This window comes from Rhopalosiphum maidis, chromosome 4 (assembly GCF_003676215.2).
Source record: "Rhopalosiphum maidis isolate BTI-1 chromosome 4, ASM367621v3, whole genome shotgun sequence".
Lineage (NCBI taxonomy): Eukaryota > Metazoa > Arthropoda > Insecta > Hemiptera > Aphididae > Rhopalosiphum > Rhopalosiphum maidis.
Window position 1 is genome coordinate 47,819,484 of NC_040880.1, and position 17,431 is coordinate 47,836,914.

The 17,431-nt window shown below is 31.2% G+C and overlaps 1 protein-coding gene across 1 annotated transcript; it reads right to left on the reverse strand.

The window, feature by feature from the left end:
• Positions 1-359: 359 nt before the first annotated feature.
• On the reverse strand, positions 360-7,835 carry LOC113559404 (cuticle protein-like). The gene is made up of 3 exons (XM_026965208.1): positions 7,697-7,835; positions 3,210-3,388; positions 360-2,013 (listed from the first exon to the last, which is right to left on the reverse strand). The coding sequence occupies exons 2-3, from the start codon at positions 3,306-3,308 to the stop codon at positions 1,147-1,149; spliced, it is 966 nt and encodes a 321-aa protein (XP_026821009.1). The 5' UTR covers positions 3,309-3,388; positions 7,697-7,835; the 3' UTR covers positions 360-1,146.
• Between the last annotated feature and the right edge of the window lie 9,596 nt (positions 7,836-17,431).

Sequence of the window (17,431 nt, forward strand, 5' to 3'; positions counted from 1 at the left end):
CGTCGACGATAGACGTTATGAAATCACGTGTTATAAAAAATATTCTATTGCTCATTGTATGGATAGTATACGTCGTGTCACCGTATAAACAACGATTCGTCAATAATATAATATCATAATGTTCAGTCTCATATACGTACACGATTTATGAGCGAAGAGGAAATAAATGTGAAATAAATTGTACATCTTTCTTTTTTATATAAAACAATTGATATTTATTTAAAAAAAAAAAATACAAATTTAATTACTATACACATAAAACGTGCGTTTTACATTATAAATACGCTATAATATATTATTATGTACTCTAAATACAAAAAAAAAAAAAAAAAATAATATTAACATTAAATAAACACGAAAAAGATCAAATCAAATATTGCACTTCGTTACAAAGACTATAGTAATGTCCTAAATCTAAAATACACATAAAAATAATTAAAAATATTTGGTTGCACTAAGGTGAATAATAATAATAATAATAATAATAATATAATATAATGTATGCGTATAGGATTCTGTCCGACGAACGCGTTATTATAATATATACTATGGGTTCGTTTGCAGACGGTATTTTTGATTCGAAAAACTATTATATAATACGATATAGATCGTACAGTAAAAGGTCGAATAGCTCGTGTGTATGGATCGAAACGTAGAATTAATGTGAAGCAGCGACGGGAATACGCACAACTCGGATATTATATAGAAAGCAAATATTAGAGTACCCACTGCAGCGAGTACGTGTTATTTTACTACATTATATATACACATATACAAACATGCGGTTTTTTTTCCGTAAAAACTGGACTTTCACGGTATGTACAGTGTAATAATAATAACAACAACAATAATACATCGTCGTGACACGCGTATAATTTCGTCTGTTGAAATGAATAACGCGATTTCGTATAACACTATGTACACTACAAGTAAGACGAGTTGGGAAATGACTTGTCCCGTATGGGGAGGGGGGGGCGGAAATGTCATCCTTACGACTGGGTTCGGAAAATGGCGGTAAAAAAGGGAGTACGCGCACTTTAATAAACATATCAATTATAACACGAGCAGAGTCTAAACTAAAAAATCTCTTTTGGCAGGAAGACGGGTGAGGCGACAATAATATTACATTTTAACAGCTGACGCGAATTATGCGTAATAGTTGTAGTCGGCGTACAGTGGTTGGCCGCCGTTGTTGTTGTCCGCGGGTTCGTATTTGAGCAGAGTGATCGGCGTGGGCGACGGCGAAGGTCGGTCGGACGTGGCGTCGGCCGCGGCCGTTGCGTTGTCGGCCGGGAACAGGACGGGACCGGACTTGGCCGAGTCTGGCGTCGGCGACGGCGACGCGGACGGTGCCAGCGATTCGGCGTCGGGCGTCGCGGCCGACGTGTAGTAATAGTACTCGGGCGCGGCCTCGGCTTCGGCTTTGGCTTGGACGTCGTAGTCGGCCGGCGACGCGGCGTAATACTGTGGTGCGGCGGCGGCGGCGGCGGTGTAGTACTTGGGCGTGGCCGTGGCCGCGGCGGAATCCTGGACCAGACGGTTCGGGTACGCCATGTAGTTGACGGCGGCCGCGGTGGCCGTGGGCGAGGACTTGCCGTAGAAGCCGCGGTACAGGAGCGGCGGCGGGTACTTGGACGGCGGCGCCTGCTTGTACGCCACGAACGCCGGCTTGTGCTGCTGCTGCGCGGGCGCCTGGTACGCCGCGACGGTCGGCTGCTGCGCCAACGGCTGTTGCTTGTAAGTGTGCAGCAGCACCGACGGTTGTTGCTGTTTGTCGCCGTGTTGGCGCTGGTGGTGTTTGGCCGGGTGTACGCTGTGGCCGCTCTTGGACACGACCGCGTTGAACCCGTTATGGCTGTCGGCCGTGTAGTCCACCGTCCGTATGGAACCGTCCGGCTCCATCAGGCTGTACGACCCTTTGACCACGTCGCCCTCCCGGTGCTCCCATTGGCTCTTCAGGTCGCCCGTGTGCAAATCCTTGACGCCGTAGTTGAAGTGATAGTTGGGCTCGCTCTGTGAACACAAAACGCCATCGTGTTGACGGTTGTCAGACGATATTGTTGTTGTTATTATTAGTTAACGACGAGTCTCGTCGCGACCGGAGACTTCTACGACACAAACGCCTACGAAAAATCACTAAATTGAGAAATGAGAATATACTGTTATTGACGACGAGCGGTAGGAAACACGTCCGTTATCGATGGACTCGTGATATCGTAGGTATTTATAGACAGATAGACAGACCTTAACGAGATTTGTGGTAAGCCTCTGCTCGCGCACGTTTACTGCTTTTGATTAAAATACGTTTCCGTTGTGCAACAATAATGCGCGGGCACTACAACAAAATTATTTTAATTGTCATGTCGATACGACATGTGCATACGACCCGCCGAGACGTTTCGACGTTTTACAACCTCCCCGCACACGTTTCGTGTTATAAACTAATTAGCTTGGTATAATTTCGGTCTTGCAGCATTTGTTTTGTTTTATCTGTTGCGAAACGCGCGATTACTCGCAATCCGGCGAAGGACGTCATTTGTGTCCGGGGGCGCGTGCACGTGACGAAACAGAAAAAAATCTACACACAGACACGAAGCCCGGACCCCAGACGATTGGCCTGGTCCGATCGCGCCGATTTTGTGCTGCGACCATCGTAAATGCGCGTGTGCAGATGCGAATGCGACACACGAGAAAAATAGTTTTGACCGCTTAAAACCACAGACCTCGTAAACTCTTGAGCTGAGTTCACGGCTGGTCGTCTGTCGTGTAACGTCTGAGAATTGTGCTCGACCCGCGGACTCATGAAATTTCACGGTAGTGAGATCGTGATGGTTAGAAAATGATACCGCGACGATTACAACTCTTAAGGTCTATATCATGCTTACCACATAACATAATACGATATAAAAAGCGTCCGTCCGGAGTGTGGTATATACAAGGAGATAAGTGCTCGGTTCTCGGTCGCGGGTCTCTGTGCGCAATATGTCGCGTAGTACCATAATAACCGTAGGTACTTTTAGCGTGTTCGTTCGAAATTAAAAAAATCGCAATGATCGTACTTATAATCGGCGTCAGCGGCGGTACACAAAAACAATAGGGCGCGACTATCGTCGCCGTTGCCCCGTCAAGACAAAAATATAATAATAATAATATACTTAAACTCTTGTGTGCGTGTGAGTGTGTATCACGATAATAAAATAACGACTTACGTAATATTCGTTCGGATCGTGAACGGTGTGACCCGATCGCGCGGCTACGGCGGCTGACAACAGCAACAACGCTGGCAGACACGGTACGATGGCCAGCATGATGATGACTATACGGCGGTGCGGTAGGCTGACGAGGATGGCGTATATTGAAGATGTTGAGACGGTGACGGAGAGACGGCCTGCGAAAAACACACGCGAACGACTTCCGTTTTAGACAGAGATTAAACAAAAATAAATTATGCAATAACACCGTTTAATTATTTTTTATTATTATATCATTATCGCTTTGCCCGCAACACATAAATAATATTTATAAACACATTATGTAAATAATGTGCAGTGTATATGCAGTGCGACTTACGAGTATAATAGTATATTAGTCATTTACGGTCTGTTTGTTCGAGGACAGCTGACCGCCACGGCGCCGCCGACCGAGCGACGATAAGTTCGCGTTCAAATAATATACCTACGCGTATTGCATTAATACATTACACGACTATACGTACGTACACGCGTGTAATACTACCGTAGTAGCAGTAAAACTATATATACATAATATAATAACATGCCACTATAAGCAGAGAACACGACGACGATCGTTTTATTTTGTCGCGAGTATAAGTGGAGGTCTTCACACGCGTGTTGTCTCCGTCCTTAAAAGTATGCGTTACATTATACGGAAAATTTGAGTTCAGCACAGTTCTCGTTCAGCTTCGTTAGTTTTAATATTAGTGTTAATTTGCCCGTTATTAAAGGTGACGAAATTTTTTGCGGTTTTTTCGTATAAGTGCTTTTTTGAAATTTTAATTATGAAACAATTTATAAGCACTTTATGAATATGTATTGTAATACTGTAATAGTTTACATCACTCATATGGCTTGCTTCAAAATTAAATTGATATCGCAAAACACTATCGAAAATCCGTAGATTTTCCTGTCACCCTAAGTTCGATAATGAGTAAATATATTGCTCCAAATCTAACGAAACTAAAAACTAGAACTACTGAACGTTAATTTTGTATGGACGTTACGTTACGGTTATACAATACAAAGACGGAGACAGCACGCATAGGTAGTCGTATCTTTTATTCCTAGCGCAAAATATTGTCGTGAATCGAATCGATCGATATTATCAAACTACAAGCAAAAAACATTAATGATATTTTAATCACTCACTTTGAGCGAATTGTGAGTATGGAAAACATTAATATTTAAAAATGCTCATGACACGCTTCAAAATTTAAATATTGCGAAAATCCAACATGCAAACACATCACCTTCGAGTTTAGTAACAGGTCAGTTCACTCTAATATCATAAAGTTAACTACACGAAATTGGAGCTAATGAACGTTATTTTTTTTTTTATACTGTTCATATGGATACAACACATTTGGACGAGACACGTCACTTAATAAACGCACGACAAAAACAAACCTTTTTCAAACACGTCCATCGCATATGCGCCCTATATATTATGTACTATGTGCACGGCCGCGATGTAAATGGCGCGCGCGTTATAATAATATTCGTCACGGTCGCGTTAGTAATACAGGCACGTCCCGATCGGATAAGTTTATTGTAATATATTACATTATTATACATTTATATGTACTCTTGAGTATGCGTTTTTAACTATCGGAGTTTGTCACGCCGACGTATCGTCGTCGGTCCGAGACGATTTTTTTCTTTTAATCGTTCCATGTATATATATATATACCAACTCTATAAGTTATATATCAGAACGCTACAGCCTTCGCCGGTTTTTACTGCCAATAATTATTATGCATACGAGATGATGGTCACGTGGGTAAGTACCCTCGTTATGTTTCAACTTACACAAGTCAAACGGATCGAACGATATCATTTGTACGATTCATACACTGTTATAAAATATAATATACAAATAATAAGGTGCCCATTAACTAGTAACGACATTTTTTTTTTTTAACTCGACTAGTAAGTTAAATTTCTAATAAACTTAAAGATTTGATAACTGTAATCAATGAATCCATTGCAGCAACTTAACTTTTTAAAAATAATTCTACCTAAACCGAACTACACGTCTACACAGTATCGTTTTTATAACATATGTAGTTCATATAATAATAAAATATATTATACATACTTGATATTATACATTTTATATTATTAACTTTACGGGGATCTTTATATATTTACTGCTAATAAAAAATGTTTCAATTGTATAAATCTCATTTGTTTCGTGTTTCTATTTTTATATTACTATTTTATTATAGTTTTTATAAAAATATAATATCAAACAAAATTGAAAATACAATTTGTACAAATTATTGTAAATGTGCGTAAACGGTTTCATTTTACGTAAATAGAAAAATGTTATGTAAATCCGAAACTGTCATAAACATGAAATGTTCACTGGAATTTGCCATCTCTCCGGTGATAAATAAGTTTATAATGACTATCAAACGTGAATAAATGATCTTTTATCGTATTTACCGTTACAAATCGATATGTTTCTCGCGGGAGGAAAATAATATAATGACATATATAAACTGCCACACATGATGGATGGATCGAGCATAATTATTATATCCATTGTATAGGTATATTATTATTATCTAATTGAACCAACAAAAAATGTATTCGTTGGCACATAAACACAAAATAACGAGGTGTCGATGACATCCGGAATAATTTCATACGGTGTATATAGTGAAAGTGCTCCCTTCGTGGATATATTATGTATAAGAACGTACATACGTATATGATATATATATATATAACAAGAACTACGAGAAAAATCCAAAATATCATAATTACAAGCTATTAATTCCGAGTACATTATTTCAGTGTGGGATGACCACGCAGGACTTGTTAACGACGGCCATTGATGGCCATTATAGATTAGCAAACTAGCTTGACTAAAACACAACAGCCATGCAACATCTGTGATATAAGTAAGAATGCATTGAATGCAGTATCATCGTAACGACTTTAATTTAAATTTGTTTTGATCTAGCTTTATTGTTATATGGGGTGACACAAAAATCCTAATATAGAAGAAAGCTCAACAAAACATCTTATAAGGAACTTAAATGGTACCCACCCAAATAGTGATAGTCAACAGCTAAACAGCGAACGTACTATACGACCTTTATATTTTATATATAATTTATACATAATATAAACAATATAATAGCATTATAGCCTATAGTTGTGCCAGTTGGATGTGCGATAAACGATTGCTATTCGGTGTGATAAATATATAGTTAAACTAAGCATATAGACCAGATCAGGTTTGCTAATGAATTCTACTATATGCCAGGGAAAAACCTCTTATGTACGAGTCCTGTGAAATTTACCCCATAACATACTATATATTTTAACTGAATGACATCTATCATTTTTACTGCTTCCAGCTCAAATTAGAACATCACCTAGATGTACCTATAATTAAGACCAGACCCAGAGTACAACACTAAAACGTTAATAAGACGTTATTTTGTTAAATGTTTTATGAGACAAACCGATTATTTTGATATGATTAAAAAAAAAAGAAAATGTAACTATTTTGTGTAAGAAAATCTAAATTCAAGGTGTAACTTCATATAGTAGCCAAAGATAGATTTAGGATCTATAATAATAATACATGTCTACCATACATGTTTTAATCAATATTCATATAAAATAATTATTAGAAGGAATCATCTTACTATTCTTACACATTAATTATTTTTGAAGAACAACTTATAACATCAAACTTAAATCAAAAATATACATAACAACTATTGAAATGTTTAAAAACCAACAGGCAACAAACAATTATTGTGATTAACAGTAGGTAATTGAATTTGTTATTATTGATTGATTTAAAATATGAGAAAAGTATTATATTATGTAAGTATATGATTAAATTTATCTGGTAAATGATATTATAATATAATTTTAAAACGGTTTGTAAAATGAATTTCATATTAACTAAAATTGCTATACAACAAATTATACAAAAAATACTATTTTATAAATTAGCTATAATTGTAAATATCAAAACTTATGTCGCTTCTAATGTGTATCGTGAAGACTTTATTACAGTTAACTGACTATTATTGTGTTTATATTTTGATGAAAACCTAAAGGTTCACTTCAAAAAATAAATATCAAAATAATAACTATTATACTTATCATCTTTTCAAATTCAAATGGGCAATAAAAATAATTTAAAATTAGTTAACTCATCCTAAATAACTATTTTATAGATACATCAAATCTAAACAACGTGCATTTAGCCAGATTTTCAAGTAAAATTAAATGAAAAATGATATACTTTAAGAAGCTACAATATTTATAAAAAAATGTTAACGGTTATGGAAAAATTATTTATAATGAAAACCCGTTTTAAAACTATATAAGTACAATAATAATGTATATCGTTATGTTTATTATCAAAATAGTAAAATAATAAATATTGATGTGAATTGGTAGCTTGCATTGAAAAAATAAATCCTTACCTTTTTATAATATGACTTGCGAAAAAAAATGTATAAAACGTATTGAATACGAAACTGATCACAGACTTTAGTAACTCGTAATGGATACGAAAACACACTGAACGCTGAATCGGTTGCACTGGACGTTTTAAAATGCTTTAGACCAACGAGCTGGACTTGATATACTTCCGATTTCACTATATAGTATATAGTTTCTTCCCATCCCTCTCTTATTTTTCTTTCTCTACGCGTCTATCTCTTTCGCTCAATCACTTTTTCTCTCTCGCGCGCCGTTCGTACTCTTAGAAACGACTTTAGTTTTATTTTGTATTTGTTTTACGTATAGTACAGTGTTACACACCCCCCCACGCATCAATTATATTATACAGTACATACCACGTGAATTCCCGAGTCAATTGTTTCAGCATTAGAATGTAATAGATAAACGATAATCTTATAATAAGGTGAAGCAATTTTTATTCTTAAAATAATAATAATAATAATAACAACAATAATAATTTATAGCTGTAGCGGGACATAAGATAGACGTATTTTAATTACTATATTTACAAACGTCTAATAAAAAATAGGTTTTCATTTTTTTTTTTTTATGTGCATATTGCGTTATGCTGTTATGGTAATAATGTCCGTACCCATTTAAATAAAAGTAAAATTGTTTTAATGAATTTGCACGTTCCCAGTTTTCATAATGAATGGTTATTTAAAATAGGTATTATACTCGTAGTATTTATTATTAAATATTTTAGTGTAAATTTATGAAAAATTAATAATTTAATACTATACTCTACCTCAAATAATTATTTTATAATAAGTGCATGTATGTACGTATAATAATTATTTACAGGAATTAGGTAATATCTAATATCTTATAAATGCATATGAAATGTCAAAATTAATTGGAATTGTGTTTATTTTAACAATAATAATGATATTTAAATCACACAATAAATAATTCATAAAAAATGTTATTTTAGTATGAACTAGTCCAACCATATAACTGTTGTTATTTCTATTTATAATTGTAATATCGCACAAAGATAATTAATCAAAACACTTGTAAATACTGATTTTACAAATGCTTTAAGTACCAACAATACCTACATAAAAAAATATAATTTATATTATGGAATTGTTTACGATCATTCGATAGTTACGTTTCAAATACCTTAACTTACCTACACGACTTGCCAGCTGTAGCCCATAAGCACAAAATATGACCCAATAGTACAACTAGTATAAGAATAAAAGAGCGAAATAAATTACTTTATTAACACCCCATTAGCAAATTGTTTCATTTTTTATCCATTTAATTTTAGTTTTAAGTCAACTCGTGTCGATTTTTTTTTAAATACTTTAATAAAATTATTAATAGATGGGTGTGGACTCTGAATCATAAAATTGGTTTTTCAACTTTTCTAGTGACGGTGGTGTTCTGGACAATTAAGTCCTTGGCGTGTTCGAAGGTTACTCAGCACAAAGGTGTGGTAGATATTTGCTATCATTTTCAATAAAATGATTTAGCTATTAGCTGTAACTATCAAAAATCCCATTTTCTGTAAGTTTTTACTGTTTATTATAATGTATATTGTATATATTATATATTGCAGTATAATACAATTATCTAAAATGATTATCAATCATAATAGTAATTTAAAATACGACGCAATTACACTAAATTTTAACTGAACTGGAACGTCTGGAACATGATTGTTTTTTAAATAGAAAAATACACTATACTATAAAGAATTAAATAAAATGAGCGTGAAACTTTAAATTTAAACTTCTTAGTGCAACAATTACAATGTCGTAATACGTAATAAAATTTATTTTTGCGCTTTTGTCCAATAACTATATAAGTTTCAAAAATGCAAATTAATTTTGCACTTTTGGGCTATGGAAAAAAATGGACGATTTGCGCTAGGTATTTGCCGTATCGACGATTTTTTTAAATTGCATTCATCACAATAATATCCAAAACAATTGCATTTTACATGGTAAAAATAAATATTACATAATTTAATACAGCATATAGTTATCATATTCGTTGCCTACCTACACAACACAGAAAATAATTAAAGTACAAATTATGATTTTGATGTAGGTTTGTAGGTAATGGGTATCAATACTCTTGTTTTATATCTATACATTTTAAACGTAGGTATACAGTCGTTTCGATTCTTCGTGCCTACTGTCAAAAAAAAGATAAAATCTACACAAATTTAACAGAACGATTTGTACATTAAACCGAATTTATGTACGGTTTTACGTTGCACGAAACGTCGAAACTTGTATAAAGTCAATAAAATATATTTATTGAACCATTAACGAATATGGTTATTTTTTTCAATGTTTAGTCAATCAGTCAAGCGAATCGAAATTTGATAAGAGTATAATTTTCGCGTATAATATAGAATATATAGGTACATAATTAGTGATCGTACCCGGAGGAAATAGTTGTATTATACTTCTCAGACAAAATTTCGGATTAAAATATACGATAAGCAATGATTTGAAACATTTCTTATATAAACTAATTATTATTATTACCGCACTCAATATGTGCATTTTTAACTTCCTTCTGATTTGTTTCTGATTGTCAAGCGTTGAATAGAAAAACGCTCAAATATCGGTCACGAAGCTTGCTAACAGAGGCAAGCGCACAAAACGGACCTATATATATATATATATATATATATAAACATGTAGGTACAATAATATTATGCAGCGTTGTCGTGTACTCGTGTGTATTATATTATGTATTGAATTATAGAACGTTTACAGTAAACAAATAAAAAAATATTAATCGTACATCATTATCTATTTGTCGACTTGTCTAATTATTCTATGCGTGTACCTATGTATAATAATAAATGTATATTACTGGTTTTAGAAAGACCCCTTCTAGCTAGGAGTTTGACTTTATGATTTAATATATTCATATACTCTTACTCAAAAACTGAACATCCAATAATATTTTATATAGGTATAAAATATGATATAAGAATTTTATGAAAATATTTTTTTAATTGAAAATTCAACCACTTAATATCAATGATTAAAAATATAAGCTATATAAACATATATAATTTGTGTATTAATATTGTAATTTGATTAAATATTGCATACAGAATACAGATAACGTGATAAATTAAGATACATATAATAATTATAAATTAAAACATAAAAAATTTAGGTGAGGTGAGGAAAATATTATTATTATATTTAATTGCTCAAAATATCAACATTGTATATTTTCTGATTTTTATATAAATGTACTAATATTGATATTTTTCTGTTTTTAATCACATATTTGATTGATTTTGGCACAGAATTTAAAAAAATGAAATTTTGTATTTTATTAACTTATCTGAGATCTGAATTTATCAGCCAATTTAACACGACTTAAATCATCCGGACAACTTTTATTAGAAATAATATCAATAAGTATTAATATAAAATAAAACCAACAACTTTTTTCTATTATTCTTATTATGTATTACATAGTTTCTGTCCACATATCTATATATTTTAATGCATACGCAATACGCATCCTAACCCTATTTATAATATTTAATGTACAAGAGGTAGGTTAGGTATCGTAATTTTACTTGATTAATTTGTATATATTATAGTCATAAGTATTAACCAAGTAAAAATACAAGTATATCTCCATTTTATAGAATTATTTCGTAACTATCTAAATTTACTCTTCCATAACTACTCTACAATTCATCTAAATACATACATATTATACATATATAGTTTATGAAAATATTCAAGATTAACGTAAAAAGTAAATACCTAGTATTATTAAAATAATTAATTATTTATATTTTACTACATTTTTTAGGTAAAATTACATACATAAGAGAACACGTATTTATACAATACTTTACTCGTAATAATAACTAATAAGTATATTGAGTAATGTAAGCGATGAGATACGATTTAAGAAAATTCGTAATAAAAGCCAGATTTAAAAAAAAACACGTTCCATAACAACTTGATGCTTGAGCATACTTAATGCACTTAACGAATTTGATATAAATGTGGTAATTACAACTTATTATGTATGTCTACGATAACTCGACAAATAACATTGTTTCCAGTAATTTTACTCACATTTTTTTTCACACACATGCATCGTCAGTGAAACTGTGAAAGTCGCCCGAAGTAAAAAATAATATATTTTTAATTTTAATCTTATATTTTTATACGTTATAAATTATATTTTATTATATATTTATATTATATGATGTCCGCGGTAAAAGTATTGTTTGTAAGAGGTTTTATAATCTTTTTTTCTACCAACAAATTAGGTAGGTATAGGTACCTACTAAAAATCACACTTTTTCAGATTTCATTACCGCAACAGTCGTAAATTAACTGACTCGTTCAGTCAATAGTTTTAACAGCCATTAACCGGTTATTGGATAGAAATAGAGGATTTTCATCATTTAGACCAGTTTGCGCGTAACGGATCATTCGCGAAACTTAATTATCTCAAAATGCGACGCAAGCGTTTAACGGATACAAAACGCACCGCATAGGTACATAATAATAATAATATAATAATATACATAAATGCGATGCGTACATATAATATTCAAACAGTATTATTTAGACGCATGGCCAAAGGGAATCGCAAAAAAAAACTTTCTTCGGCATTCGTACCTATATAATAATATATTATATTTCTATTTATTTGTATATATATTTATTATATACCTACACGTATTATTATAATACGCACGTGTATATAGATAATGCGCATTATGCTGTACACGGGCGCTATACTTATATATGTACTGCAATCTATACTATTTTAGGTATACCTACCTGCATTTTGCGTTTGTTTAATTTATTCGCATGTATAGACGTACATAGGGTACATATAGGTAATGCTGTAAATCGTAATAACAAGAGTAGGTGTTTATTATATTATTATTGTTGTGTATACATTTGTTATTATAATAATAACGCCAACGGTTTCAGTTAAAAAAACTTTAATGGTATAATAATAATGATAATGATAATGTTAAAGATAATGATAATAATAATAAAAATAATGCACACGCGCGCGCATTCATTTCGAAAATCGTCAAAGACTTTTCCCCGACTACCTTATATGTTGATTTAAATAAACGATAACGATAATCGCGGACGTAATTGCGTCGAGCGTTTCTCTAACGGACATCATGTGCGCGGATATGAGATGTGCCTATATACACCTACCTAGCTAATAGCTCGTCAAATGAGCATTATATTATGGACATAATATTTATATTGTGTGTTGTACCTATACGACGTGGTAATTCGCAATTGATTGACCACGCCAAATTTGTGTTTATGAAAAAAAAATATGTGCCCTTATGTGCCCCCGCAGAACACATAGATTGACATGTTTTCCTATATACTATTTGTCCACTGGATATTACATTTTTACTAAAAATCTAAATTTTTAAAGAATTATTTTAATGGCCAGATATTAGATACGTATTTTTATTTTTTTTAATTCTCTATTGTTATTCAATATCTGCTCAATAAAAAGTTTAGAAATATATTCTGCTTTTGATTATTAACCACCGTGATAAATTTAATCGTGATTTATATTATACCAATAAATAGATACTTAAAAACTTAAATAAAAAAAAAATTAGTATAGATATGTAATTACATCGCGTGCACAAATGTATTGTATACAACAAACACATAATACTGTACATATTATTATTTATTTATTGTATTGTCGTGATATTATATTGTAATTAATGACATTACCGGAAAATAATATGATATGTACATTGTACATACATTACGAGTATTGTCGCTCATCGAGTCCATAGACGGCGTAATAATAATTACAATTTACAACAAAATATACTGCTATGTACCAGTGTATAATATATATTAGTTTTATTTATTTATATATATTATACATATACGTGTGTTTTTCTTTTTATGTAATTCACGTTCACTCTCGTCCAAGTAGAACGAAACGATGGAATGTATCCAAATTATTACGGGACACGTACATAATAGATGACCAACTGATATATCTAGCGTGCAAAATAAATATGTTATTATTATACAAACTTAAGGATCCTGCTACTGCTTATACCTAACTATATATTATTGCTATATTGCTCTATTTCTATGTACTGTAAATCTTTCTACGCTATACCTCCAATATTAGATATATACCTATACTGATCAGTGATGATTAGTCAGTAGAGAAATTCCTTTTATCCGATTTTTGTCTGCAGACGGTATTGAATACAATATTGAAGCTTTTTTCTAATAATATTAATAATACAACCAAATTACGTAGTATATACGATTGTAAAAGGCTATAAATTAACATACTTCGATGCATAGTATATGTCAAAAACCGTGATAAGTGATAACAAATATATGCAATGATTAATTAATAAATTAAAATATTTTAAGAACGATTTAACACTTTTTTCATTTTTTTACTAAAACGCTCAGGGAATTTGAGAAATTGGAAAAAACCACCTTTTTGACATATATCTATTCTGGAGTACTTTTTTCCATAAAAATTGTTCACAAAAAATTTAATTTAAAAAGTATTATTGTAAATCTAATGTGTTCTTTTCTTCGTTCAGAATCCATAAAATATTAATGTATATCCTACAATCATTAAGCATATATGTAATATTAATGATACCTATACGGTTATATACTCATATAATAATATGTTATAACATTTTAATGTTATTCTCATGTTATATAACACGCACATAACACTCTATTCTTTGAAAATGTAAAAATTTGGATTCATTAATAGTAGGTATGTATGTGTTTACAATTCACGAGTAATAATTATAATGTCCTAGATTATATTTAGTGTAATCAGACGTACGGAAGCTTTAACAACCTTATTGAATTATAGGTACACTTACTCCCATCATCACATTATTCCTTAATTAGTTTATACTAATATTGTATATATTAATAAATTACATTTTTTACATTTAATTAATTTTTGAATTATATCTACTCGCCAGTGCGGACTGCGGTGGCGTGGTGAAGAGATAATTGAGAGGCGACCGGCTCTGAGTTTTTTTATGGGTGTTTGGTAATGGCTAACGAATAACAATTCAGTATAAACTAGCATTTACTACAATAGGTAGTTAAAAATAAAAAAATTATAGTAAAAAGTAAATGTCTTTATTAAGTTTTAGGTGGGTAAGTTCAGGGTTAGTGGAATAGGTACATGACTATAACATCTGAAAAATCTCCAGTTTACCACCGGGCACCGACTGTAACAGAATTTTATCTGGTGAATTTTAATTTATACTTTATAGATACATTATTACTGTAGATCAACGTTTCACAATATATTTTATCCTTGGAACCATTTTTATGTCTACTTTTATCGTGGAATCCCTATTTTGTTTTAATAGTTTTAATAACGCAAAAATTATATAAGTATTTATGCAACAAAAATGACAATTATTTTATATAATATTAAATTTAATTCAAAAAATATTTCCAGAATTATCCAAAAGTTCTTAAAATAACAAACAAAACACTAATTTTAATGAGATGAGTTAAATTGCTTTTTATTATAATATTGGGCTTTATTGATGAAAGTTGAATTCTTATGTCAAGTTTACATTAGTCTGTTGCGGTATTTTATTTTTATCATTATACACATAAGCTGAGAATCCCGTTTCACACATATACCTAATTGTGGTTTTACAAAAGGTAAAAGTCCTAACATATTTTTTATTGTATGACATTTTTTTACTGTAATTGACTACTATTAAATAATATAATATATTTTATAAACGAGCATAACCAGACAACATTTTCTCGTTGATTAGTTAGATTTATTTAAATAGTTAATATTGAATATTTTTGAAAAAACACTTAAATTTTACAGAACCCTTAAGTGATTTCCACTAAACCCCGGCAGAGTTCCGCGAAATACGTAATTTAAGAAACAATGCTATAGATAAATTATATACATCCAACGTCCATTATTTATCTCAAAAACATTTTGGAATATTAAAATCTTTTGGTTTTTAAATACTTGGCGGTAAGTAACTTAAAACAATTAACGAATACTTATTGAAGTGTTATAAATTTATGTTTTATACGTAAAATGTTTAAAACAATTTTTTTTAAATAATTTTAAAAGATATTTTGAACACTAAATACATATTTTTAAATTTATAATACACCTAAATAAGCCCTTAACTAAAATGTTAGACAAATTAATTCCTATTAGTATAATTATTAAACAAAAATAAAACGTAGAAATGTTAAGTGTCTTATACTATTATTTATTATATTACCTTTACCTATAGAGATATCAATGCCTCGATGGCGTAACTAGGAGAGTGTTTTTGGTGTTGTAACTTTGTAATTGACAACAAAATACGTTCAATCAACTTGTAACACTCCCCGTAAATCGTATTTATGTAAAAAAAAATATTTAGTATATTATAAATATTTTAGATATTATCTAAAATATATGTTATATATGGTTCTGTTTCTGGTGTTTCATATACTTAATATAATTGTTATGAAGATTGATTACTTCACCGTAGTGTGTTACCCCTCTTCCCCTAAAGTTATATTTAAATATAAAATTATAACGCCCCCTAAGAAAAATTCTGATTACGTGCCCGCGTATAATACTATATTAATATTATAATGATAATGTATTATTATATCTAGTCGTGCTGCGCGATTTCTGAATCGCCTATATGTATATGCAAAAGAACAAATCTTTATTTTTTATCTAAGGTTAGGTTAATTGATACGAAAGTTGTAATTTGTTATTACCTTTCAATCTATTTATGTATCAGGTATTTACACGCGTACCTATATAATATAGTGAAAAAACTTGTATCACGGGAAAAACTTCAACACTTCGTTAAATCAGTGGCGTATTTGAGTGGGGGCAATAGGGACATTTGCCACCCCTGAGGACCTAGACTTGTTTTTTTTTTACTGTTTTTCAGAAGCTGTAATTATAAGGTAAATTCCATTATTATGATGAGTATTATGACTAGGACGTGGCTTTACTAAATATTCATAGACACAGGGACATTCAAATAGAAGAGGTCATTGATATGTTTGCTGCCACGAAAAAAAGAAATATAAACCTTATAATATAATTATTTTATGACTATAGACTATATTATATTAAAATTTAAACTTTTGAGCATAAATAAGGTGCTTTTTATTATGTTGAATTTATTTTGGATTATAACTAAACAAGTTTGAACCAGTGTCTAAAACCCTAACCAAATAAAAAAAAATAAACTATTGTATTCAAATTTCCTTATATTTTAACAACTGATAGATTTTCGTATTTTGCCCCCCTGAAAAATTATCTCAAATACGCCACTGCGTTAGATTAGTTACCCTGTAGTCGGATTTCGAAAAATATTTTTTTTTTTTTTATGATTATCCAGGTTGCAGATTGTATTGAACTCCGTTTTCTCTATTAAAACTCTGTTTTCAAACGTAGTTATAAACTAAATATATATACTATATATGTATCTATCACACACAACACGACTGAGTATTGTGAAATGTACCTATATAGCATCACAGTAATGAGCATAGGATCATTATAATAAATTAATGTCTACAATTTTTGTTCTTTAATCTTTAAGCACCCTAACGATTTTAATGTGTATAGTCCACAGTTGTAGATATATGACCGATCACGCTAAATATATAGTTATATAT

Excerpts from the sequence above, each read along its gene's own strand:
- LOC113559404 (XM_026965208.1), bottom strand. The coding sequence starts at position 3,308 with ATGCTGGCCATCGTACCGTGTCTGCCAGCGTTGTTGCTGTTGTCAGCC. Across the intron at positions 2,014-3,209 it reads ACGATCCGAACGAATATTAC|AGCGAGCCCAACTATCACTT; the intron begins GTAAGTCGTTAT and ends TTGTGTTCACAG.